The sequence below is a fragment of the Hirundo rustica genome, chromosome 4, assembly GCF_015227805.2.
Source record: "Hirundo rustica isolate bHirRus1 chromosome 4, bHirRus1.pri.v3, whole genome shotgun sequence".
NCBI lineage: Eukaryota > Metazoa > Chordata > Aves > Passeriformes > Hirundinidae > Hirundo > Hirundo rustica.
The window spans coordinates 6,441,509-6,468,939 of record NC_053453.1 but is presented as its reverse complement, the minus strand read 5'-3'; the positions used below and the strand labels follow the sequence as shown (position 1 = coordinate 6,468,939).

The 27,431-nt window shown below is 47.1% G+C and overlaps 1 protein-coding gene across 6 annotated transcripts in view; it reads left to right on the top strand.

Annotated features, from left to right (window-relative positions):
* The window catches only part of FRMD4A (FERM domain containing 4A), a 360,571-nt gene that overhangs the window by 223,498 nt on the left and 109,642 nt on the right, over window positions 1-27,431 (top strand). For all 6 annotated transcript variants that reach the window (XM_040061690.2, XM_040061691.2, XM_040061689.2 and 3 more), the window contains one exon: window positions 9,785-9,850. In XM_040061690.2, the coding sequence (XP_039917624.1) occupies window positions 9,785-9,850 (66 nt within the window). The remainder of the gene's footprint in view (window positions 1-9,784; window positions 9,851-27,431) is intronic.

The window sequence follows — 27,431 nt, the reverse complement described above, 5'->3', positions numbered from 1 at the left end:
TACAAGCGATTTAAAAAGTCGGGTGTAGGAGAGATTAACAGACATGATAACATAGTTGGGAAAAATAATAATAATAATCTATTGCCATGTACTTTATTGCCACATGGTCATTATCTTATGATGACTCACAGTTCTTGCTGCAGAATATAGTAGGGAATGAACCAGAAGGTGACCAGGAGTCCCTGCAAAGAAGTTGATCTGACTTATAAGAGGCTTCAAAGTCCCTCATTGGTAAAGGATTTCCCTAGTAGATAATTTAGATCACTTTCCTTTAGATTGTGCTGTGTTCTTTGTGCATAGCAAAGAGAGTGAATGCAGAGCTCTTCCAGGGGAAGGAAGACCCTTCCAAGGCATATCTTGGTTTTCTTGAAGCACAGCTATGCTCAAAAGTTGATAAAGCACCTGTCCCAGGACCACTCTGCTTGTCCTTGTGCAAAGACACCAGAGATCCTTTATCCCCTTTCCCTCTGGGCCTCCCATTTTAGCTCTGCTGTTGATATTTATTTCTTTGGGCTGCATTAGGGATTGGCAACCCAAATGATGGATCACAGCTCTCATATGCAATGTGCAAACATGGGATGAAACTGCAGAACTTGCCTTAGAGGGATTATTATCCAGAAAATAAGTTCACCCTGGGGGAAATGAGAAAGAAAAGCTCACCAAATAAAGATATTCACAGAGTTTGGCTGAGTTGAGTTGGATCAGAAGAAGGTTGTGTACAGGGCAAGTTATTTTGGGTGTTAACTGGGAAGTTGGCAGCAAGGAGGATTGTCTACCTGTTGTCTTATTAACAGAGCTATGAGGGGGACTATTTTTTGCAATTATTTTTCTTGTGATAGTGGCAGTTTTTCAGTCATCAGGCATCACTTTGGCATGCAGAGGAGTAGTCTGGATGAATAGTCCCAAGGTCTTTAAGGTGGGATGAGGCTGTGGGCTGCCCTTGCCATTCCCCTTCCACTTCCCATAAGATGCAACCCTTTGGCTGTAGTGGTTTCATATGGATCAAGTGGTTCCACTTTCTGCTGAACGTGCAGAAAGGCTGTAGGAGCAACATGGGCTTCCCAGGTAAAAGTGGAGGAGGCAGCTACAAGATCCCAGTTTCAGGCACTTTTAACAGCTCTGGCATGTTCTTGACCTAAAAATGCTGTCCTGAAGCAGATGATCATGTTGAACCACCTGCACAGCTGACCAGCTGAGTCAAGGTTTATCAAAACACACTTCTGCTGTGTGCAGAAAGGGTTTCAAATCTGTAAGGTTTAAGACATCTGTGACCACTCTAGACTAAAAATAATAAATATTGCTGAAGACTGTGTAACCTCCCTGTGGTCAGCCTCAGCTCCAGAGCTCAGAGGATGCTCTGACCAACCATATCAAAACTCCTACACTCTCCACTCCTGCCCTGTAAATAGTGAGGCTAATTCTTGGAAACTGGTGTGTTTTTAAACTGGCAAATGGTTTATTTCCTTGCCAAGAAAGGGAAGGGAAAGAGTTACAGGGGCGAAGGAGTCAAACATAGTAAAAAGTCTGCATTGGGAATGCCCTCTCCTCCTGCCTCAACATCAGAAGGCAGGGAGGGTGCAAGAATTTCTGCTTCCCTTTGTATTTGAAGAGATTTAGATCTGTATTATTTTCAAGAAAGAAAACAATACGTGACCTAAACCAGCACAGCCTCCATTCTAGTGAGGAAGCTGGTCTGTCCAGGAAAGGGCTTTCTTATCTCAGGATATAACTGAAATCAGGCCACTGAGGCCAGCCGTGCTCAGAGCAGTAATTTAGGCATCTGCCGGGTAATGCCCTGCTCGGTTTAAAATGTGGTGTTGGAATTAGATTTCATTCTGACTACACAGCTCAAGTACCAAGTGTTTTGAGGTTAAGATGCGGCATTCCCGGCTTTAAAGTTCGCCTGAGAGTTACTGCTTGATGTTGTAAATGGACTTAAGGACCATAGGAGACGGGTTTTCATTTCAGCCCTGATACAGTAAGCCACTTAAACACTTGCTTATGTCACACTGAAATAAAGGGGATTTATGGACACAGCCATGGGCTTTGCTGAATCAGAGCATTTTTGCTGAGCGCTGTTTAGGGGAGGCATGAAAAATAACCTGTGCAGATGTCCCTGGGTGATGCTGAGCCCGAGCAGGGCTGGAAAGCACTGTGTGGAGGAAGCAAGGAGCCCCTGGGCAGGCCAGGAATTCTTTTGTCAGCTCCTAAGACAAAACAGGGAAGTCACCAGGTCACTCAGCCTGTAGCTTGCCTTAATTTTTGTCCCATCACTCCCTGTCGGCATCCACACAATGGCTGGGTCGCGCCATCCGTTCCAGTGGCGCTTCCGACGGGGTGACACCGCGGCTGACACCGTCCCACCTCCCTTCTCGAGGAGGACTCTTGCTTTCTAGTTACTGAAGCTGTTCTCCTCTCTCCTGACAAATGAGCAGAAACAGTTGCATCACTGGTTGCAACCCTTTTTAAACACGTCCCTGTGCAGATTCCCCATGCGATGGGTGATGTCAAACACCACTCCCTCCTTGTGGGGTAGGAGGGGATTCTAAAACCCGTATCTGTAACCATGCTTTTGACAATTCTGCTTCCCTTCACTAATCCATTGGAAAGGACATTAATTTTTCAACGAGTGGGATAAAGAAGCTCTCAGGGAAAGCCGAAGGCCTCGCACGTGATACGTTCCTCTGGTCCTATCAGACCTGTGGGAGGTGCTGCTTCATTGTCAGCTTCTGTTTTCTGGCCAGTCAATCCAGCTATGGACTGTGCGTGTATTTCACAGACCCTCAAAGGTCTGCCATACCAGGGAAACCCACACTGCTTTAGAAGGTGAAGCCCGGTTATGCACAGCCATTGGCTGCTTCTCTTCATATCACCATCATTTATATCTACAGCATATTTCTTTTCTGTGGTCTTTCTCCTCAGCTTCAAAGCTCCATTTGCCACCAGGTTCCCTTGAAATGGAATACTTAAAAGGTGTTCTTGTTTATTTGAATATGCAACATCTTGGTTTTCTTACCAAAGTACTGCTAGAAGGTAACAAATGCCTGAGAATACAGCTGGGATACCCTTCCCAGGGGAAAAAACAACTGGCTTACGGCTAACCTCTCCCACTCCAGAGTACCAATAGTCCTTCCCATAAGAAATAATAGCATGAACAAATTTGAATGAAAAAGTGGTGTCTAATGAGTTCCTACTTCTTCATACCCAGTTCCTGGAAGTGTTCAAGGTCAGGCTGGATGGGGATCTAAGCAACCTGACCTAGTGGGTGGCATCCCTCCCTGTGGTACAAGGGCTGGAACTAGACGGTCTTTAAAGTCCCTTCCAACCCAAATCATTCTGTGATACTGCACAGCTTATTTCAGAAAGCTCAGCTTCTGTTCTGAACTGTGTTGCTGACCTTGGCAGACAGGACAGACTGCATGGACCTCTGCTCACAAGCCAGTAGTAATGGGCCAAATTAAAATCATTTTTCTGCCTCTTGAAAAAAACCCACAAACTATTCACCATTCATCTAGGAAAGAATTGTGGAAATAAGTAGTGGAAGTAAGGACTTGTATTGAGGAACAACAGTTTCTCCTGACTGTCTCACATCCTCAGAGCTTCAAGCCACTGAAGCACAGATGCCTCAGATATTGCCCATCTTAGTGAAAAGGAAGAGCAGGGAAGTGAGTATGTGTGAGGGCTTTGGGCTTGGGCCAGAGGATGGCATGAGCAGAGCTGCAGACCATGGTGATGTGCTCACCAGTGCAGGGCAGTGGGCAAGCCCCATGGCTGGGACAGATGAACCAGATTTGCACCAATAGTTATCTTCCTCTTCTCCATTAGGTATTTTTCCCATTGAGTCACACCTAAAGGACCAGATTTAAGCATTGGAACATGCTTTCCAGGGAAGTGGAGTCACCATCCCTGGAAGTGTTTGAAAAATGAGCAGCTGTGTCACTTCACAAAATGGTTTAGTGGTGGGCATGACAGTGTTTGGTTGAAGGCTGGGCTTGGTGTTCTTGAAAGTCTTTCCAACCTTAAAGATTCTGTGATTCTATGGCTGCAAAGACAAGCAAGCCCCAAGGGCAGAGCCCAGCCAGTGCTCCTCCTCCTCCTCCTCCTCCTCCTCCTCCTCCTCCTCCTCCTCCTCCTCCTCCTGTCCCCTCTCCCAGGTCCCCATCCAGGGTCAGCCCTGTGGCTCAGATCTTTGCATGCTCTCTCACAGCCATCCTCATCCCAGCCACCATCAGTAACATTTATTAGACACAGATGCAGACCAGCAACAGGGAGGATGCTCTGCAAACACGTGGCATAAAAAGAAAGATAGTCAGTCCATTCCTCCAGGGTCTTGAAGTGTGAGTGTAGGACAGGAGATGGCAGATGGGTGCAGGCACATGAAGAGGCAGTGCTGGTCATTGCGACAGGCAGCCGTTTGCCAGACTGGCCTCAGTTCAGCAAAGTGAAGTGCTGCCACATGCACAAAGCTGTGCAGACGTCAAAAACACACTGCTTTTCCTCCCTCCCTCTCTTGACAAGCCTAGGAGTTGCCAGGATGAGAAGGCAGTAAGAAGTGGTCAAGTGGGAGCAGGATGTTTAATCTAAGAGTTTACTGTAATCAGTGGGCTGTCATCTCTCCCTATCTCCTTTCAGCAGCTCTGTCCAAACAGTGGACAGAGTGACACAGATTTTTGTGGATTCAGCACAGTAATTGCCTCCCATACAGGCAGTGAGCATTTAGGAAAGATTCTGCCTCCAATTATAATTTCTGATGTGATTCAAGGAAGAAAACGCTGTACTCTTCTTTATTCCTGCAGTCACCGGCTAATGAAACGTGCCACAGATATTTATAGGACTGACATTGTAAATAGCATTTGCATTTGGTGCCTTTGAGTCATTTAGTGTGACAGCGCTTTCACCAGGGTTTTTTTTTTGTTTTGAAAGGGAAAAGTTCTCTTTGGAGCTGTTTCCTCCCATCACCTTGGCTGTTTGTGTTGGATGGAGCAGTTCTGTGGGCAGTTGTGATAATTTAGTGACAAAGTGTTGGCTGTATGGGGATTAGCTGAGCGTTGTGAAGGTTTTGGGGCTGTGTCACACTGTGTCACAGACAGTTTATGGGTTTCTCTGAGACAATGTTTGAGTTACAGTGAAGATGAATAGAGGGGAGGGCAATCATCAGAGCACTTCATGGCACAAAGCAAAACAACCACTAGCCTGCCTTCCCTAGGAAACCCGTTGTGTAAATATTTGGGTAGGAGCCTCCAAAGGAGATTTAAAGTCTTGTGATAAAGGTAACTAAAACGTCCTTTCCTTGAGAAAAACATCTGCGATTCAAAAGAACCCATGAGTAACCACAAGACAGATTTCCTTTCTGTAGCATCTCTGTATCAGAGTAAACAAATGTATATGTCAGGACTTGCTGTCACTGATGGACCTCAAAACGTTTTGCAAAGGTCAGGATCAGTTTTTCTGTCCTCAAGGTGCAGAAGCCAAGGAGCAGAGAAAGAATGCATGCTCTGTGTACAGTCAGCCCTCCTGCAGACTACTCCAGCTCCTCAGCCACACAAACACGTTGCTTCAGGTCTTCACGTGCCTTACAAGCAGTATCTGTGTTTGGGTATTGAAGATATATTATCCCTTTACGCACTCATGTATATTAACAACAGAGCTTTTTAAAAGCACTCATGCTCAGCTCTTCAAGCACTTGGGGGGTCATGCTGCATGTGCAGGCACTAAAAGAAGTGGCAGATTTTCAGAAAAAAAAGTGACTTACTGAGCTGTTTTGGGGGGAAAAAACGTGTTCTGCATTTCGGTGCAAAATTTCCATCTGAGCTCATGTTAAGTCTGGCCCATGAGATGCTCGTGGCCCATATTCACACCCAGCTCATGCAGCTCGCTGCCATATGGGTGAACTGTTAGCACTCAGGAGTGTGTAACACAGTCCCACCTCTATACGTGTCTTGAGAAGCTTTGGAAATCTGAGGGATTGGTGTGGATACGGCATCCTGGCAGAGCTGCAGCTGAGTGAGCAGCAGGAATAGCCGTGGAACTCAACTAGGCACTGTCTCACCTCACTTGAAATGTTTGAGTGTTCTCTCTGCTTTGAGCTTCAAGGGCATCTCAACCATTAGGCTGAACTTGGCTCTTTAATTTCTAGCATTAGGGAAGAGGGATCTTGCCCTCCAGAAGGAAAGTGGGGGACTGTGTTGGTACAGGAAATCTGACTGAGCTCACTGTGAAAACCAGGATCAGGACTTAACTCCTCTGTTTCCCTGCCACATCAAGTGCCCTCCACTTCTGTCAGATACCCTTCTATCAGATGGCCTTCTGTTAGATACCCTTCTCTCCCTTCCTCTTCAACCATTGTTTCTTATCCCTTTGCTGGGATTTTGCTTTTTCAAGATGAATGAAAAGCTATGTATGCCTTTGTGCCTCTTAGTTCAAGTTCCTCTTAGCTTAGTTTTCCCCATCCTTCTCTGGGCAAGAGCCTGGGCAAAGTAGAACCTCACTTCAGTCCTGTGGTCTCTCTCCATCCAAACTCTGGTACTCTCATCTCATTTTGGTGACCTCCTGCTTCCATCTCTAGGGCTTTGGTGTTGCTTTCCCTTCTCTGATTGCATTGGGAGGCAGAAAGCATTCCCTGACTGGTTTTGCAGGAGGCAACAACAGCCCCATGCATGGCAGTGCAGCAGATAGTGCAGAGCAGCCAATTTGCACAGTGTCAGAGGCAGCATCTTTTACCCAGACAGACTGTGCTAAATCAGGGCCTTCTCGCTGTGCTTTGAAATGTTCCTGTTTCTTGCTCAGACAAAGTAGCAGAGTTTGTATTGATCCAACAATGCAAAAAAGCACATAATGTGGGCTTCAGACACCTGGTGGAATAATAAAGCAGAAAGGAGGGAGGGCAGGACCATCATATTTAGCTGACATCAGGTAGGAAGCCTGTCTCTACCTTCTTTTCTTTTCTCTTGGAAAGCACTGCCTATTTCTAAGGCAAATGAAAAGCCCCATGGCTGGAGGAAGGAAATGCTGTAGCAGAACTCCAACCTGTGGACCTGCTGAGCTTCAAGGGATGCTCATGAAAGGCCTTTCAATTAGTCAGCCATCATATGCTGCATTTCAGAGCTTTGCTTTATTCAGGTATTCATTCATGTTCCCAGCTGTTTGCATTTGGGATTTCTTTTAGCAGTGAAAGCACTAAGGGGTTATGAAACTCCAGGCTGGAAAAGCACGGAGAGCTAAAGAAGCTCCACACAGGAAGCAAGCACTTTGCTGAAACTACAGCACAAAGTCAGACATCTCGGAAAATGTTCCCTCTTCCCCCTTTCACCTTCTTTTATTCATATTTCAACTTTGTTATAGCCAATGGAGCATAGCACACAAAAGCAGGACGGTGTTCCCATCCCTGCCATCGCCATAATGGACTCGCTGCTTTGTATCTTGCCTTGGGTAAACTCATGTTAAAGCTGGAATATCAGTGCATATTCCCCATACTGGAGATGCAGTGGATGTGTGACAGTAGGAGCATGAGGGAGATGTCAAAGCCCTGCTCAGGCACTCGGAGTTTTATCTGCTGGGGAAGCCCAGTGAAGGAACCTTGCGGCTCCCCGTGCCTGTGTGATCATGACCCACACGACTCCTCCAAGCAGGAGAAACCATTGCAAAGCCCTTCTGTGAGCCTCTGGCACAGCTTTACAACTGAGCTGAAAGCTGTTTAATGGTGAAAAATCTCGGTCACCAAGTAAGTACACCTTAGGAGAGGCCATATTTTGCATAGCATTTCTTACGGGAGGAAATTCTCGTAAGACAATTTATTGCCATGGCGGTAACTGGCTGACATTTATGAGAAACCTTGTTTTACAAGGCTTTCCTTTGGCTGCAATGCCAGGGCTCCAGTTGTGCTGATGGAAGAAGAGAAGGAAAGTGATGTTATTTGGCATACAGGGTACTCAGAGGCGTGTTGATGTGAATAACAAAAAGGGGTAAATTCTGCGTGAATTGCATGGTATTGCGCCTTCCAGAACTGTAAATAGTGGGTGAGTTGAAGGGAAAAGCTCATTTTGACTGAAGTTTTTTTCATAATAAACTATGCATCTTCAATGGCCAGCTTGAGGTTCAATAGAATTGTTGGAATATTTGTATCTTTGTTTTGTGGAAGGGGCTGGGTAAGACTCGCTTCACTCTGGTACCAGGAAAGGGAGAGATGGCTGTGGGACAGTGCTGTCAAGAGGGAGGACAGAAGCACCCAGAAGAGGCTGGTGGGCTCCTGTGCTGAGAGAGAGCAGGATGAGTGAGGGTGATGCTCCTGGAGATGGCTGGGGTTGCAGATCCTGTGGCAATGGCCACACAATGCCTAAATTCTTGAATGGGCAAAGTTGATGGTGGAGCACCCGCCACTGCCTCCTGGATGCCAGCACATCCAGCCCCATCAGCCACAGGAGCAGCTGGTTTTTAACCCGCAGAGCTGAAGCAGAAAGCTGAGCTGTCCTCAGTTAACCCCCCCCAAGCACGCTTCCCACTCTCTGCAAGGCAGCTTTGTATCAGGGGCTCAGCTCAGCTGGCACTGGTGGGAAGAGGTGATGGATGAGGGCAGGAATGCCCAGGGTGCTGGAGCACTCATGTCTCCAGCAGTCTGTGACCCCCCCTCCAGGATCCTCTGGACTCTCTGCTCACTTTTGGTGATACTTTAGGACTCACCATGGCAAGCAGTACTATTAAATTGAGCTAGTGGTCTGTGCAAAGCACAGGAAGGTGCCTTGGCTGGGGGTGGTGGTTCCTGGGGGGCTAAGCTGAGCTGTGGGGCTGTGCTGGGGCTGTGCCAGTGTGGGTCCAGGTGTGCGTGAGTGTTGTAGGGTGAGCCCACACTGGGGGGCTGCCTGTGTGCTGCCTAAGCCGTGCTGAGAAAGGGATTTCCAAGAGCCAAAGAGGCTTAAGGCTGCCCATATCCCATTAACAGATAGTGGGATTGTGCCTGTCTCTGAAGGGCTTTGTGGGACTGAGCTGGGATCTGTAACTCTGCAAAGCAAAGTTGCTCCTCACTCGTGGTGCTCTGTGCAAGAGAGGGCTTGATGCACTGTAGAGGAATTCCCTCAGGCCACAGCTCATTTATTTCTTAGGACCCCAATCTATGGACCTTGGAAATCCCATATAAGTCTCATCCACGTAATAGTTTCATTGATATTGTTAACTGTTGGAATAAGCAGCTGCTGTGGAATCACCTTTAGACCACTACAGTGATGTCACAAGTGGCTCCCGTGGTACATCTTAAATAGGATACTCCAAGGAGGACAAACCCATTTCAGGATTCAGAGCCAAGCAAGCACTTGGTGCCACTCCAGAGAGCAGCAGCAGCACGACCCAGGGGGGAGTCTGGCTCCACAGTACCTGTGGCATGGCTGGATCACTGCTGTTGAGGGGCCTGGGGAAACGTGCCCAGATGTCTCCTCTGCCAGCCAAGCCAGCTGCAGAGCTGGAGGCTCCAATAGGAATTGTCAGGGCCCCTGTGGTGCAAAGCACCCCCTGCCCCCATTGTGCACGCTGGAACACCCTCCTGGCAGCTGCAGCCGAGCAGGCACCAGACACTGCTCCGTGACAGCTGCCAGGGTGGCTTTTCTTTTTCTCCTTCCAGCCTTTTCTTTACCCTGGTGCCAAAAGAAGTGGGGTTAATTTAAAAAGAAAGAAGTAAACACAAACCAAATGGACTGCATCGAATGAAAGCCTCCAACTGGTGCTGGGTGAGGCCAGCAGCCATGTGCTGAGCTGTGACACCAAGCACCCTGACACACATTCCTCTCCTCTCTTGCAGATGACAGAGGGTCGTAGATGCCAAGTGCACCTCCTTGACGACAGGAAGCTGGAGCTCCTCGTTCAGGTAGGAACTGCACTTTTCATCATTTGATAGTTTGCTACAGCCACAAGTTTTCACCAGGATGGGGAGAGAAAAGGGTTTTCAGCTGGTTTTCTCAGCAGCTTCACGCTGTGATTGCCTGAAGAGCTCAGGGAAGCTGCAGTGGTGCTGCCTGGGAAGGCTCTGCAAAGGCATATCTGTGGGAAGGACTAATTCAAGACATATTTTTACTTTATTCTGTGCCAAAACTGTCCCAGTCCCTGCCAATGAGATAGAAAAGCACCTCTGGTCATTTTTGATACTGTTATTATATCTCTTAACTCTGCTTTTGAGGCACTGCTTAGCTATGAGAAATGCATAGCATCTGTTTAAAATACCTCCAGCTTCTCTGCTTCATCCTAAATTTCTGGGCTTCAGTGCTGGTCTCCACACCAGAGAGGATTGTGCCCATGCTCCCACCTGCACTGGGTTGTGGTTGGCAGCAGTAGATGCTGTGGTGGTCTTGCCACAGGCAGGCATTTCTTGTGGGTTCATGTGTCAAACACAAATATTTATTAAAATTAGTCCATGTTCCATCTGCCTTATTTTTTGCTTTTGAAAAAAAGAAGGAAGACTGGAAACAATGAGAGTCTGGTAAGGATGGGCTGGTGAAAGCTGGAGCATCCTACACTTTCCTGACCATTTTGGCTCCTGTCTCAGAGATCCTCAATGGGTTAATAACAAGAATTAGAAGAATGTCTTTCCTTTTACAAAGGCTGCCACAGACAGCTAAAGCAGCAGGAAATGAAACTTCCCATAGCACCCAAATACCCTGGCTACAGCTGATAAGGTGGGAGGGGGGGGGCAGGATCCTCCGCAGCAAACCTGAATGGGGATGGCTGAAGGAGACTTGAATCGCAGGAAGCACATTCAGCTTTGATTTCTGGAAAGTTACTTAAAAATACCAGTACAAAACTGTTAATGGGTAATGTTTTTTAAGCACATAGTCATCCAGGAGGTGAAATCCCTCAGCTGCCCCTGACACACTGTGTATTCAGAAAGTGCCTGGATAACCATGAGTCAGGGCAGTGGTGGAAGGAGAACAGCTAAATCAGGATGACTAATTAAAACACAACGCCATACCAATGGTCTCTGCATAGACTGCACCAAGTTCTCTGATGCTTTGCAGCTGGCTGGGGGGAAGTTTAGTCACCTTCAACACAAGGACACAGCACTTGCCTTCCTATTTCATCTAAATGCCTTTCTAATTTTTCTTAGTTCAATTAAAAATTAAAATGGATTATTGGAGAAGAGCTCTGCTAAAGCGCTGCTCAGTATATTAATAATCACAGCTTAAAATATACTGCAGGAAATCTTTGTGAGCTGCCCTGGCCAACCTGCTTATTTGGGGTTTGATCAATGGCACTACAAAAGCACAGGAAGATGACAGCCAAGGAGGCTGGTGTGGGAAGATGTGTCCGCTTCCGAGGGAGCAGAAATGGTGTCACGTGGTATTGTGGTTTTTTTAAGTGTTTGATCACACCTTCAATGGAATTCCTTGTAATCAATATAGGAAGCAAATTGCTCTGTAAATCACATTAACCAGTTTGCAAGTGACCCATGGATGAATTTTATTAGTACAACAAATCGTTTTGCTGTTTCCAAGTAATGTGTGAATGGGGGAAGCCAGGAGGGTGACGATGAAAAATTCATGCCCAGAAAAAGCAGTAAGCTCTGTTGCATGCAATACTCAGATCTCTGAGTACCCCTGTTCCCCCATATGTACAGGAATGTCCACTGAGGCATCTCAGATGCTTTTCTGGCTTAATGACAATGCTGTTAGGTAGCTTCTAGTCAGGGTGCAATCACTTTTAGGTGGAGCAGATGAAGAGGAAAGTGGATGTTTTGGTCTTAAGTATGTCTCCAGTATTGATACTCTTTGCAGACATGGGCACAACACTTAGGTTTGCCTTCCTGCAAAGCACAGGCAAAGCCACCAGCTTTGGGGTGGTCCTGGAGCTGCTCCACTCAGCAGGAGTGGGCTGAGGTTACCGAGATGAGCAGCTCTTTGTCCCAGTGGACTGGGCTCCCTCTGGGAGCAACATGCACTTTGCTAGGGGAAATCTCACCAGCTGACCCACATTGTTTGTATCTTATCATGAGATTTCAGATAAAAGTTGTTTTGTAAGTTCTGAGCACCGTTGTTTTTATTAGTGCTACCTTATCATGTAGATGAATTGAACTAGAAGCTGTAAATAAAATGTTCGTCCAAGCCCAAGTTTCTGGCTGTCACTTCGAAGCTGTGTTTTTCTGTGGGTGTCTTGCCGTGGGCTGGAACAGAGGGCTGGTTTGCTGGGTTTTACCATGAAAGAGGTTCCTCTATAGCTTTGTTGGGCCTCAAGATCTAGACCTGCATTGGCTTGAATTGCTCAAGAGTTAGCCTCTTAAATTCTCATGTGAAATTTCCTCCTTTTCCCCAACCTCAACCTTTCTTGGAAGCTTTTCCACTCCTATGAGAGTTTAGGAAAGAGCAGTGGTGATCAGTAAACTTGATTTCTCTTCACAGGTGAGATCAAAATAACAGCCTAACCTGGATCTGGCTTTATAATGCCTTTCAGTGCTTGTGTGTGATACCAGGTGCTCTGCCTGGAGAAGGGTTTAGGGATCCTGCTCCTGTATTTTCATAGGATGACAGAATCACAGAAAGCTTTGGGTTGGAAGGGATCTTAAAGACCATCTAGTTTCACTCCTCCTGCCATTCTACCTTTCACTAGAACTGAGTAAAGAATTTCTTCCTAACACCTAATCTAAATCACTCCTTTTTTTAGTTTAAAGCAGGGCTCCCTTTTTCCATCTCTATCTGCCCGTGGAAAAAGTAATGCACCCTCTTATTAAAAAGACTGTTTTAAGTACTGGAAGGCTGCTGTGGGGTCTCCCTGGAGTCTTCTCTTTTCCAGGCTGAACAACCCCAGCTCTCTCCTCTTTTCTTCACAGTGCTCCAGCCCCCTGATCATCTTTGGGGCACTCCTTTTTGGTGTAGAAAAGAAACAGCAGAAGAAGCTGGGTCTGATTGAAGGACAAAGCTAGGTACAGCTCCCTCAAAGGGATGCAAGAGGGCTCCTGGAGCATCTTGAAACGGCTTTGGCCAGTGACTCTGGGGAGCTGAAATTATTTCCTATCCTGCCTGAATTGCTGCTGGGCAAAACCAGATGCATCTGGGAACAATCAGGGTGTTTGCAAAAGGCAGTGTATTAAGCAAATATACACCCCTTCTGTCTGTGAATTAGCTGTGATCAGGCATGGGGGTTTATGGATATGTCATTTGAAACATATCAATTGGTGGGTAATGAGGACCATACCCCAGGCTGCAGGAGGACATGGAGTGGAATTGGTGCTTCTGCTCGCAGGAGTCAGCAGTGGCTCAGTGTGACACCTCTGCCAGGCCAGATTGAAATGTTTCAACAGTACAAATTCCCTCCCAAAGCTGCAGAATCCGCTCTGACAGGCCACACAGCGATTTCCAGTGAGAACCACCAGGAACATAGGTTTTGTTTACATTACCATACCCCAAAAGTGAGATTTTGGCTCAGAGGCAGCATTTATAACCCCTTCTGTGAATATTGGCTTGCTTCAGGGTTGGCACATGATGCAAGGGCTTGGGGTTACCATCATCAGGAAAGAGATGCTGGCTTTACTCAAACAGAGGGTCTTGACTGAAGCCTTGTCCTCCCAAGTCAAGCAGCTGCAGAGTGGTGCAGCAGCGGCTAAGGAAAAGCAGAAACACAGGCTTTGTGGATAAAAGAAAACCCTCCCCAATGTGTTTTGTCAGATAAATGCTGGAATTTAGAAGGGCTAATCATAAACACAGAGGAGGATCATATGGAAATCTCTTCCTGAGGGTCTGAAACTCAAAGGCTGTTTGACTTGGGATTAGGCAGAAGAGTTGCATTTGGTGTGTGTTTCATTTGATAAATGCCTGTTGAAGATCTCGGGTGTGTGGCAAGTTTACACAGCGTGTTTTTTTGACAGTTTTTTCTTTCTGAGCAGGAGCAGAATGTGGCTCCTTGGATCTTACAGTCTGGGGGGGGGTTCCCGTTTCTGTTTGATGCATGTTTCGTTTCTAGCACAGTCCTTTTTTAAAAAGTGTTTGGCTTTATCCAGCTAATCTTTTTCAGCGAGTGAGTCCATTTTCTTACTTCTGGAAAATGGATTTCCTCCATTCCCCACTCGCAGCCTCCCTATCTGTAATATTATTTCCCAGTGACCAGGTATCATTTGTCTGCTGCACATGAAAGGTTTTTGTTGCTTTATTTAAAGACTTTTGCGTAACTGGCAATTCGTTCCTTTTCATGTGGGTTTTATAAACGTGGCTTTTTTTCTAGGACGGCTGAATCAGGCAGCCTGGCTTGATCCCGGCTCCTGCGCCGGCTGGCGGTGCTGTTATCTGACAGCAGCTCAGGCAACTGTCATCTAAAAGTGTTAAGCCTCCTAATTCTTTCTCTCTGGAGGAGCTATTGCAGAAATGGAGCTCATCCGAGGCTTGTAGCAGAGCCGTCTGTGGGGTCTGAAGGCTCTGCAATTTGATTGTAGGAGATAACTGGGCAATTTGTTTCTAACCTTCTTCCCAGGTATCACTGAGCCTGACCTGGAAGAGCCAGGGAGAGACAGGGAGGTCAGCACAACCTGTAGGTATTTTGGTGATTAACCCACCTATATGTCCATGTTGGCACTTCTTGAGTAACTCTTCTTGCAGCATTTCTATCTCCCAGCTGCCATGCAGGTGCATCCAGAAACACGTTAGCAGTGATGTTAGTATGTGCACAGCCAAAATTAATGGGTTGCACAGGGCAAAATTAACAGGATGCACTGAGCATCCTTTTTGCCTTGCTCAAAACCAGCTCTGCTTTGGGGGAGTGAAGAGTCTTTCAGGAGCCCAGGATTTGTTTGCAGTGTGCCTGCATCTCATCCCCAGGAGCTGCCTCCAAGCCAGGTTGGGAGACACTGGAGTTGTGAGCCAGTGCCGGGCTGGCAAAGTGCCCTGTGGGCTGCTGACTCACTGCCACATGGGTGGCTGTCACCAGTGTGGATATCCCAGTGGAGATGCTCGGTGTGGAGCACACTGGTGTCCCTCACTCCTCTGAGATCAACCTCTCTGGCACCAGCCTGAGGCTCCCTGTCCTGGGGAAGCAGTGGCACCTTTTGAGAGCAACAGCTCCACTAATTATGGCTGGAGGGAAAAATAAAACAATCCACTCTCCTCCCAGGAATCTGTTAGAGTTTTTGCAGTATTTTCAGTACTGCTCGTGATCAAGAAGTTGCAGTCCATGGGGTTTCAGCCATGTTTTCTTCCTCATTTCTGTATGCCAACGAGCAGGGTGGTTACCTGGGCTGGCACGGTGGAAAAACTGCCAAGGTTCCCCTTTAGGTGGAGCTGAGACTGGCACCTGCCTACATCAGGAGAAGCTGCCTAACTTTGGATACAGGTTTTGCATGAGGACTAGCAATATATCCCATCCTCAGTGTGGGATAAACAAGCCCCAGGACGGCCTAAGTCTCCCCAGGGAAGCCACAATAATTGCAGAAGAATGGGGTCCAGCCCTGCTCCACTGCCAAAACTGGGGATCCTTTTGGAAACATCAGCTCCAGGGCTGACGCAGAAATGCAGCTGCACGGCCCTGCCCATAAATGGAGATGTTTGGGTGCCAGAAGTGTCCTTGCCTTGGGGGAGAGGCAGCTCTGGTCCCTGCAGAGCACCAGGCTCTGCTCCAGAGGCATTTTTAACTGTCCCTGTGGAAGGCAGTGGCAGCCAGTGCAGGGCTGGGAGCGAGCTCTGGCTCTGCCAGCCCCGCTGCCCTCCCTACACCCTTGCAGGGGCTGCCCAGTGAATATATTCTTGGAGATGTCTATAGGGCATATCCTATCTCCATCCCTCTAGGGTATGGAGAGCTGGAATGGGCTCGATGATGCCCTTGGTGAGTGCCTGAGGAGGGATCTCTGCATTCCATCTTCCCACACAGCCTCCCCGTGCCTGCAGTGAAGCAGCTGAAAAATGTTCCTTCAGCTTCATACAAGGGCTCAGAAGTGACTTGATAACTGTCCTCTGAGTGGCTCTGAAGGTTGTGGGGTGGTATGTTGCTCCTCTCTAAAATAAAAAAGTATGTTTTATGTAGGGCAGACAAATAACTGGAGACCAGGCTGAACTTGAGTGGAGTTTTCTGCTAGCATTCTGGCAGGGACCAGTCCCTCACAGTGAGAAAATGTGAAAACATTGAATTTGGATCATAATTTAAAATGAGTTTGAGCTCAAGGGGGCTCAAATATGCCTTCTAGAAAGGAGGCTTTATTTTCCCAAATTGCAGTGTTAGGACTCTGGTTTCTTTCAGAAACAAGTCCTGATTTACTTTAGCAAGAGTGAGGCTGTAGTCCAGCTCAGCAAGTATTTGCAAAATTGCAAAGGGGGACATTTTAACATCTTTGGACTTAAAATTATGGTAGTCCAAAGCTTTGGATCAACTCAGAAGGATCCTGCAAAGCAGTGTCTAAAGTGAGATTTATATCACTGGGACAAAGCACACAATTGCCCCTTCACAGCCTGTGGCTCAGGGCACATGAGGAGTGTGAAGCCACTCTCCTGACAGGAAAGCCTTACCCTGGCCTTTGTGTGCCCTCCAGGTTCCTGTTTGAAACTTCTGATCATTTTGAAAGGGCTGCAAAATGCAAATATATGGCTGGGCTTGGTCACTGTGGGATGGGGAGAGATGGAGGAGAGATTGCTGTACCCAAAGGGAGGTGGGACCCCAGACTGGCCATTCATGGTTGCTCTCGCTGAGCAACCACTGAACTATGAGCTAGGTGCCCTTCTGCTGAAAAGTTGTCTGTTTACCAAAAAAAGATACATTTAGCATTGCTCCAGGGTGAATGTGGTGCTGGGAGCATTCCCAGTCAGCACACCTCCTGCAGGCACAGCTGCTGTACAGTACCTAGATGTTGTCATAGACCAGGTAAATGGATAAATGAAAAATGGACCAGGAGAGCCAGGTGTGCTCCCAGATCCATCCTTCCAGCCTCCGAGGCGTGCCTCTGTTGAATTGCTCTGCAGAGCCTCTCTACTTGTCTCAAAAAACATCCACCACTGCCATCCATGGCTTACAGAACTTCAGGTGCCAGACTGGAGGTCTGTGTCTCGGGGGTTCAGTTCTCAGATTAGGCTCCAGTGAACCCAGAAGTTCACAGAAGTCAAGTCTGGAGAGGAGAGTGTTTGCTGGGAAATGGAAATAGAAGAGAACAGTGGCAGAAAATAAAGAAATTTGATGTGCAGAGCTGGGGAATCTACCTGAAGAGCCTGAGAGATCTCAGGCAGGGTGAAGGTGGCAAAGCAGATAATCTTAAGGTTGCCCTTGATTATGAGGGCAGAACTGAAAAGATTTAGGACAGGAGGCAGAATTAGCATTTCAGAAGGAAATCCTGAGCCAGGCTCAGACACTAGGGGTGAAGAGCCTCTGCTGTGCACCCTGGCTTGGCTCCATTAGGAACAACAGAGTGGTGCTGGCCCAGGCTCAGCAGCTCCCAGGTGTGCTGGGTGCTCCAGGCTCCCCAGAGCTCACCGTGGGTGACAATGGACACAGCCCCTGTGCTACGGACGGCACGCAGGGGATGGAGCTGCCAGAGGAGAACATTCCAGCAATGCAGGCTGTGCAGAGCAAGCTGGCAGGTCGTGCACATCAGTGAGGGTCACAGGAGCAGGATTTGAAGAGGTCAAGTAGGGTGCACAGCTGCAGGCAGGGATCAACAGCAAGCCCAAAGAGACAGGGAACACGGAGAGCCTCCAAGGAGATCTGCCGCGCACCGAAGGTCAATCCGGTCAAGCAGCTCTAGAGAAAGCAACGCTGTGTCTGGGAAAGGCAAGACTGGAAATTAATGAAACCCAGCAGGGATAGTTCAGCCCATCCAGATTTGTTCCTCAGCACAGGCATGGGAGGAGCATCAGCAGAAGCTGGGACAGGTAGAGGCAGGGGGCAGTAGCTGCTGGGAGCAAAGTGTCCCCTGAGAAGGCTCTGGGTCAGGACTGACCTTGCCGAGAGCAGAGGAACTTCTGTGTCTTGAGGAAGTTAATTGGGAGGGGGGGATGCTTCCCTGGTACAGCAGTGCTGCACATTCCCCTCATTCTGAGCTGCCTGATGGCTTCTGAACAATGCTGGGAGCTGGTTTCCCCCGTGTGCCCTAGGACCCCACAACTGAACCCTGCACGTCTGCCAGGTGCCACGTGAGGAGCCTCAGGAGAAAGACTCCCACAGCAAAGTACTTACAGCCTCGTAAGAAAATGAGCTGGGAATGGCGATCATTGCCCTCCACAGAGTGAAATGAGGGTGTGATTTTCAAAGGCCTGCGTAATCAATATCCCTATTATCAGTCTTCCAGAATAAATTGCATTTAAACTAATACAGGCTGGGGAGCTATCTGTGAGCTGTCAGGAGAGAGATAAGCTGAAGACACATGTTTATTCATACTGCATATGCTGAGAACTGGATGTTCTTTACAGCTGGTTAAATGGGGGCAAAGATATTCAGTATTTTTTTGCAGTTCTTATGCTAAAATTTGTCAATAAACCCTTAATTTTGAGCACACCTGGAACTTTTCAAAATTATGGGGGCAGGGGGGCCTGACGAAAATCCCACTAAAACATCTGATGAAGGAAGAAAGCTATTTCCTTTCCTGTGAGGTAACTCCTGAAGTTTGGCAGAGCATCAGCGATTTTAATTGTCCTGCTGACCTCCCACCACATACACTGATACAGGAATGGCACATCCAGCATCTAATGGATCCATTACAGAGAAAACATCTCACTCACAGTTACTTGGGAGAAATTCAAAAATTCACTATTGTTTCTGCCAGGCTCAGCTGCTCCGTGGCTTCAGTGGAGCTTTTGTTCAGCCTCGACCAACCTGCCAGTGTCCAACAGTGGCTGTGAAATATGTCATTGTACCCCACGAGATGCTACTCCAGCCATGGACAAGCCAGGGTCCCCCAGCCTTGCTTCCCTTACCCAGGAGCAACTGCAGGATCTGCTTAGCTGTGAGGCACCAACAGTTCAACAGTGGAAGTAAATTAGGTTTAGCAGAAGGATGATGAGGCTGAAATTCACAGAGCTCCTCCTGCTGCTCCTTCATAGTGAAGTAGTCCTTGTGTTGGTGCCACATCCCATCCCTCACCTCCAGCCCTGGCTCTTCTGGTGTGTTCCATGGCAGGCAGTGGTGAGATTCACCTCTTTTAACTTAAGGCACAAACAGTGTGGGTATCTGTGCCTGAGCCATGCTTTTAGAGGTGGTGGAGGGAGGAGGGCACTTGTAGGGCACAGCTCAGCTCATCCTAAAAGGAATCAATCTGAAATGAGTCGTGCTCCTTTCTCTCCTCAACTGCAAAAAGACTCTCTGCAATCAGCTCTCTCATAGGTGTTCACGCTGTGGGTGGTTGTGTGATTATATCAGTCCTCTTCTGGCTCCAGCTCTGCCTTTCATGTCCTCCTGGCTGGACAAGAAACCCAAGGAGTAAATTCAGCTGAGACAGTGCTAAATGTGGCAGAGGATAGAAGCTGTCTCCTGGAAGATAGTGGGAATAGAAAATTATTTTTTATAGCATGGTCTGAGCAAGCAATTTTGAAAAATAACAGATGTACTGGAGATGATTCCAGGAGATATTGAACAATCTAGAGGAGTGTAGCTCAGGAGAAATGATGAACGAGGCAGCAGAGCAGATTTGCTTTCGTGCAAAGGTAAAAAAGTGCATTTCCAATTGGAACTAGCATTTCAGGATGGAACATTTCCCCTTATTGCTGCCATCAGGCTGTGTAGTACGAATATTAGGATGATAGTGAATGGGTGAGCAGCTTGATTGTCTAAGCTGCATTACTCAGCTTATAGAAAATTGGTTTCTGTACCCTTTCCTTTTCAGCCTCAGTGGACACAACTTAGACAAAAGAGCTCAACTTTCAACCAGAAGCCAATTCCTTCAGCATGAGAGCTTTGGCCACGAGTGGGGTTCCTGGGCTCGAGGGCATTGCATATAATGTGCAAGAAGGGTCTGATTAGAATGCCTTTCCACTTGGACTCTGCCTTTACTCCTTCTTCATCCCTGCCTCTAGTGGGTAAGGGATGAACAAGCCTATTTCATGATGTTCAGTTCTTCTAAACTTCATCTTCTCTTTTCATTTTTATTGGTTTTTGAGCAACCAGACAGTTTTATCTGTACTAATGTGCTTTAAAGAGGAGGAAGCAACATTCCTGTCTTACTGGAAAATTATTTCCTTTTCCTTTCCCTTGCTGCAGGTAACCCAAAGCAGCAGCTGGCCATGGCTGCATGGTGTGAGGTGGGAACAGTTTGCCTGCATCAATGGATTCAGGCCAGGTGGTTTAGAGCAGCTCACATGCACTTGCACAGACACAGGTTTGAGCATCACACCTGGCAATGACAACAAGCAAAGCAAAGAGGAGCTGGGTCTGGCACCATGGTGCTACCAGCAAAGGCTGCTGGGGCTAGTTTAGCCCAGTACCTGTGGCACAGGAGGGACAGGAGACACCTGCAGCCACACAGAGGGGGCAGGAGGCTTGGAATGTGCAGCACAGGCATGCAAGGAGACCATGCTGCTCTTCCTGAAGGAGACCTGAATGTTCCCCAGCCCTGCTTACCCCACCTCTGCCTCCACAGTCCTGATCCATTCCCTCTGCTTTTGTCCAGGAATGTGTTTTCTAGGACCATTCTCTCTGGAAATGATGAAAAATGCCGCCCTTGAGTGATAGAGCAAATCTCCAACCCCCAACCCTTGCTGTATTCCCAGTGTGTGGCTTGTTGGTCGGTCTTTATTTTGGAGGAGTGCCTACTTATGGGGAAGCTTTGGGCTCTGTGAAGTCAAAATGGATTTGTCTGTCTCTTTGGTGGATTATTTCCCCATGTTCCCCTCCTCCCCAGTAGCTTGCTGACAGCAGCACAGCCGTGAGTTGGGTGCCTGGAGGAGGAGTGAGGCAGTCACTGCGAGCACAGAAGGGCTGCCTGTGGCACTTGTGTCGGCCATAATACTGGATGTCATCAGAAAAACCATCAGCTTTTCTAATTTTCAGGACAGAGGAGATTGCTCTTGGCTTATAAATGGGTCATGCTTTAAAAAAACCCTGCATTAGCTCATCATAAGCAACAAGATGTACCCATTCTCCCCTTGCGTTCCTGCCCTGACCTCTCCCAAAGAGGCAATCTTTTTGGATGAGAGGTTGTTAATACAGATAGGATATCTCGTACTTTCCCATCTCTCTGCACTCAGACAAGGCTCATTACAATTATACTTGAATGAAAACTCTCCTGTTATTACCTTTGCTGGGAAAATGCCTATATTTGGGGTAGAAGAAGCACAAATCTAAATCTGTCTTAGGAGGAAGCATCAGTCTCTGTTCTGACTTTGAAGCTATCTTGGTAGCAGATGCTACCAGATGCTTGGAGGCAAAGCCAGCAAAACATGCCAGCTCTGGAAGGTTTTTATCTTTGGGAAAATTGATTAACAGTACAGATTTTGGTTTAGTGACTTATCTCTGTCCTGGTGAGGAGTCTCCCCTCCTCTGTGCTGCCAGACTTCTGCATCCCCATTAGCAGAGCAAGTGCCTCCTGTGCCCTCCTGTGCAAGCTGGCAGCAGACTCACACTGCAGCCTGGTCCCTGTCACATCTGCCTTCAGGAGCCACCATCCTCTTCATCCCCTGGAGTAACACAGACCGAGTAATACAGGCGTCCCCTCACACGGGCACAGGTACATTTTGGGCCACTGGGATCAAACTGCCAAGCTGCAGAGGCACCACTGGCTCATTGCTGGGTGTGTGACCCTGTTGTTACAGTGCAGGATGGAGGAATCAGGGGGGTTGGAGCAGGAGGTGCAGTGGTGACTAAATGTGACCTGACGAGATCGTGACCAGGCCAACAACTTCCAGCACATCCCGGCCCTCCTGGTTTGGCAGCCCAGACAGTGTTGGAGACTTCAGCTTGTCAGAGTGGATCTTGTAATATCTCTAAGTTACTCTTGTCTCCTGGAAATGGACTGAACTAAAGAGATTTGCATCTGCCCTTTTTAAGAATAAAATAAACCAAACCAGCCAAGCCATTTTCACTTCATTTCCCCTCCTCACTCTGAGCCAGGATGACCACTTAATGCATAGAGTTATACTGACCCACAGAATGATGTGGGCAAGGCCATTGCTTGTGTTTCCCCAGTCCCTCTGATGTTTATTGGTTTGTTGTTTTCTTGGTTACTGTTTGTTGTTTTTATCCCAGCATCCATACATCAGCCCCACATGGCAGCCAGACCATTGCATGGGACGAGCCTCCAGCTGCTTGAACACAAAAAGGCTGTTTGGCTGTGGCATTGGCTTGTGGAGCTTCTTGATTACCAGAAAGACTAGCTTTTGCATTAATTTTGTTCTGTCTTTTGAGGACATTTCAGCAGTAGATGCCTGATTAGAATGCCTTTCCACTTGGACTCTGCCTTTACTCCTTCTTCATCCCTACCTATAGTGGGCAGGGGATGAACAAGCCTATTCCATGTTGTTCAGTTCTTCTAAACTTCATCTTCTCTTTTCATTTCTATTGTTTTTTGAGCAACCAGAGAGTTTATCTGTACCAATGTGCTTTAAAGAGGAGGAAGCACCATTCCTGCCCCTGACCTGATTCATCTCATGGGGACTGGATGCCCATTTCTGATGGCTTCTCCCTCTGCTGTTTCCCCCCACTTTTGTCTCACACAGATAAGCTGGGAACACAGACAGCAGCTGGGATAAGCTCCAGTAACTCCATTGTCTTTCCTCCTGCACTCATGTCCCTTTGATGCTCCGTCAGCAACTAAAGCTGCATCTGCGTGCTCCACCATGACTTTGGGTCCAGGCTTTGGGATAAGGGGGTGAGATCTGTCCCTGGCAGCATATCATATATTCCTGAGAATGGGTACCCCAGAGTCAAATATTTCTAGAAGGCAGGATGGTGACTTTTATATGTATCTGGGAATTTGTCAAATTATTCAGCAAATGTCACTGAGCTACAGACACTGACGGTCAGGCACATTTGCTGTGATTCAGAGCTTGTCACAAGCATTTTGCACAGCTCTAGCTCTTGGGCTCTAGTAACTGGTTCTAAAGCAGTCCGTTCCCTGAAAAACACTATGGAGGCAGAGAGCATGAATTATTATTTATTTTCACTGTGTGGACAGTTGATCAGTGACAGATGTTTCTAATTGCATTAAGCAAGTGGAAATAATGAGAATTAGATAGCAGATTCTCCAGGAATTTACATTTAGATTGAGTTACAATTTGCTATTAAAGAAGCAAATTCAATGTAGATGCAGTCGTTCTTCAGCAGAAATGGGAGGCGATTATTTTTAATTATTATTTGATTACTTAAAAATGAGCTGTGTTACTGTACTTAAAAATATTTGACTCAAGGGGATGACTTAATATGTGCACTTTATGTGTCCCTTAAAAGATCTGGAACGATGAAATCGTTCATCAACAAACATCTCCACCTCCCCATTCCAGTCATACTGGAAGGCAAATGAAAACCAGAGGCTGCCAGAACCCCATCTCACCATGCCCAGTTTGGCCAGTGCTGGGATGGTGGTGACCGGATCAGGTCACCCAAACCGTCTGCGTCCCTGACAAATTGAATTAAGTTGCACTGATGGAAGACAAGCTGCATCCCCCTTTGGTCACCACGCTCTGCTGGGCTTGGCAGGAATTCCAGGCTGATAATCCCCATGTGTGGGGCTGAGGGAGAGCCAGGCCAGGCTGAGCAGAGGTGGGTGCTCAGGCTGGAGCAGGGCGGGGGGACGAGCACGGCCTCGGAACACAGGGAGCAGCAGCATCTGCTGTCTCCAGATGACACATATCTGACAGTTATCTCCACATCCATGCCAAGAGGAAATGAGCTGTGGTTCAAACCGCTGGAGGTTTTCCTTTTGGGACTCTCTCTCACAGCTTTTTTTTATTTTATCTCCTAGATTTCAAGTTCAGCTTCAGACGCAGAAATGTGTGAGTCCCCTGTCAGCAGAGAAGGGATTTATGTGCAGTGCAGATTATTGTATGTCTCTGTTTAGCACAGAATCCAAGCTATAATATTTTTTTAACCAACTAGCTGGCTCAGCTTTTAATTTTTTTTTTCCTTTTTGCCTAATGAGAGCCTTATCCAGAACTCCTTGAAGTCAGAGTCTGTCTATCAGCTTCAGTAGGCTTTGGATCAGATTTCACATCACTGATTCATTATTAATTACACATCTGGGACTCCCTTTTCAAAGAGTTCATTGTTAAATAAATTCACTTTTAGACATTACAGACTTGGCATTCTTGTGCATTTAATAAAAGTCTGGCAAACCAGCAAAGAGCCATAGGCCAGCTTCTCTTCTGGTATTGATGGATGAATCTCCACTGAGAAGCAGTGGTTTACACTACAAGGATATAACATACCTCTTTGCTCCCATATAACCACTTTCTGTGTGAGACTGTGTTTGAGAATTTTGCCTTTTCTGGGATTTCTCCTCTCTTTTTTATAACTTTTCCTACCAGCAAGAGTTCCTCTGTGGATTCAGACACTGCAGGGTGAAATATATTTGCCATTGAGTTTCTTTTCTCTTCAAAGAGATTCTGGTATCTTTTTCTTTGGACAAACTGCAATCACATCTTCAGAGCTTCCTGGGAGAGCAGACAGGCAGGCAAATGTTTTCCTGATCCCTGTGCCAAGTGGAATGGAACATTGTCTTTCTAAATATATAGGGTCTTTCCCACACTCCTCAATAATCTAGCTCAAGTCCAGACTTTGAAGTAACCAAGGAGCTGCTCTTGATGCTCTGTTTACAGAAGAATAATTTTGGCAGGGGAATATATAGAAATAAAGGTTTTCCTACTGACTTCCATTCAATAGGAGGCCATATCCTTGGTGGAAAAGGACATCTTATGTTGTGATTTAATGGTACAGGGTATTATTCCCACTTAGCAGCTGATGGTACAGAGACCAGCAGCCCATACAGGTGTTTCCTGGGCTGCAAGGATCTCCTACGCTGCACTCAGCCCATCCTGTGCTTTTGCAGGGCTGCTCAGACACATGAGGGAAAAAGGATGGGGTGAGACCTTCTTTTTCTCCTGATGCCAAACCAGATTTGTTTGAATGGTTAATACCAAAGTCCAAATAAATTGTGGGGATATATTCAGATGATGGCTGCCCAGTTTCCAAAGCTTTCACTTAGTCAACAACTGTTTGAGGTATATGGAAAGGAAAACCAATAGAAATGCAGCTCCCACTGTTTAAATAATGAAGCTCTGAATGCTGATCAGAGGCAGACATTCACTGAGTCCATGGCATGCTCCCAGTGCAAGGGATAAAATCTACCACACAGTTGTGGAAGGGTCTGTGAAGGAAGAGAGAATTTTGACACTGGGGCACTTGAGCCCCTGAAAGGTCAAAGCTAATTCCCTACTACAAGTGAAACATCTCTCCTGTTTTATCACAGAGAATGACAGAACCTTTTCCTTGCCCAAATTCACCTTCCTCGGGTTTCAGATATCACATTAAATGCAATTCTTCTCATCACCCTTGTGTATGAAGTGCAAATCTTTCCAAAACTGCAGTCCTTCAGCATTAGAAATGAGAAAGTCATTTACTCCTTGTCATAGAGGAAGTTTGGGGGTATGAGGAGGGAGAGAGATGAGAGAGGTCTCTCACACAGGCACTGTGACTGCTGGCCAGTCAGCAGAGATGCCTTCAGTTGCCAGAGGCCATCAAGACCTCCAGCATCATTTTCTGGAGATCTTTGTGCTTCCAGCATCTGCCAGCAGCATGACCGATCTCCATGCTGGCCCAGCTTATGAGACTTTGTCACTCAATGAAATTTACTGGGAGCAGCCTCTCTGGAATCCTTGCCCACGGTGCTGCTGTGGGATCTGCTCCTGCCCATCTTCCACATTGGGTTTAAGTGAAAGCAGGAACAGATACAGTTGCCTAATCACTTCCATCTCACTTTGCAGTGAGGATGTGTCTGGGTAAGACCCAGAAAGACATTTTCTGGACATTGTCAATGAAGCTCAGCCTGTGCCCAGCAACTCCTGTGCTGTGCCACTGCATGGCACACTTGGACATTGCCCCATCCACAGGCCAAGGATCACTCCCTTTCAGAAGCCAGGTTACCTTTATTTGCTTTCTACCCCTCCTGCTTAGAAAAATTTCCTCATTTCTCCATAGTCTCTGATCTTCTCCTTTCATGGGTCATTACATTCACTGGCTAATTCTGCTATCGCCCCAGTACGTGGGTCATCACCCACATTTGTATGCACTTATATTTTCCAATTATTTTCTTAGTAGCTGTTTATCACTAACAGTTTCTACCCTGCCTGAATTCTCTCCCAACCACTCTGTCTCATTTCTTTATTCTTTGCAGAAAAAAAGGTTGGGTTTTTTTTGTTTTTTTTTCTTTTTTTTTTAAATAAAAGACACTCACTATCTCATCCAGTCATTCTTTTCACCCTCCTCCTTTATAATGGCACTGGTTTATTACCAGCACTTCTTTTTACAAATATCAGGGGAAATAAGCCTTTCTTATTCTCCCAGTAATTCCTATGGTGAGCAAGTATTATTTTGTTTTCTTTGCTTTTGAGTTGTGGCCAATTATCATTTTTCTCCATTGCCTCCTCCTTTACTTATGGGGGTTACAGTGAGACATTGGTGAGCCTGGAGTCAGAAAATGAAGCCCAGCATCCTTATCCCCTTCCCATTCACCTTCAGGGTTGCCTGCAAGGCCTTAAAACAGAGCTCTGAGGAGGGGGGACTGGTAGGACCCATTTAGGCTCCTGACTGTCCTGATGTGCAGCAGGATGATCCATCTAGAAGTGGAGACAGAACTTCCTTGTGCTCAAGGTTTCCCCATTGAGCTTTGCTCCCTGAAGTGTCCTCTCCCTGTCCTTCTGCTGTTGACAGGGGCAAGTGCTGGATGTGGTTGGTGACTGCTGACTGACAGAGGGGGCCAGACCAGAGGACACAGGCAGCTTCCCTGCTGTGTCCCAAGGCATGCTGGACATGGAAACCTTTGCTTCTTAGGGACACACGCTGAAGTTGACTTCATATATAGGCTCTGAATGTCTAGACTCAGTAGAGAAGACTACAGAGGTGCTGAAGGCAGGGTGAGTTCCTGTGTTTGTGCAGATGAAAAATTGTTGATTGCTTCCATTTCCTCTGAAGTAACCACGGTTCTATCACAAACCTAATCCTTGGTTATATCTTGCATCTTCTGCTGACTCAAGAAACAAAGTCTCCTCTTGGGTGCTCACCCAGAGTGGAGAGACCCTCTGTCTTACAGGACAACGCGTATCAGACCCTGCCCCATGGCCCAGCAGAGTCAGGGGCCAGTCCCAGCCACCGCTCTGGTGAACTTGGGGACCACACTCAGGCACAGGACTACCAGGGAGGAAGTAAGTGGGGCAGCACTGAGGTCCTGTGCCTTGGGAGCTGGACCTGCACAGTGCATCACACTTTTATTTGACTTCAAGGTTAAAGCAGCTTCCTTAGCTCTTCCATTTCTCCCTTTCCCTGACCGCTTGACTCCTCATAACATCTGAGCTTTG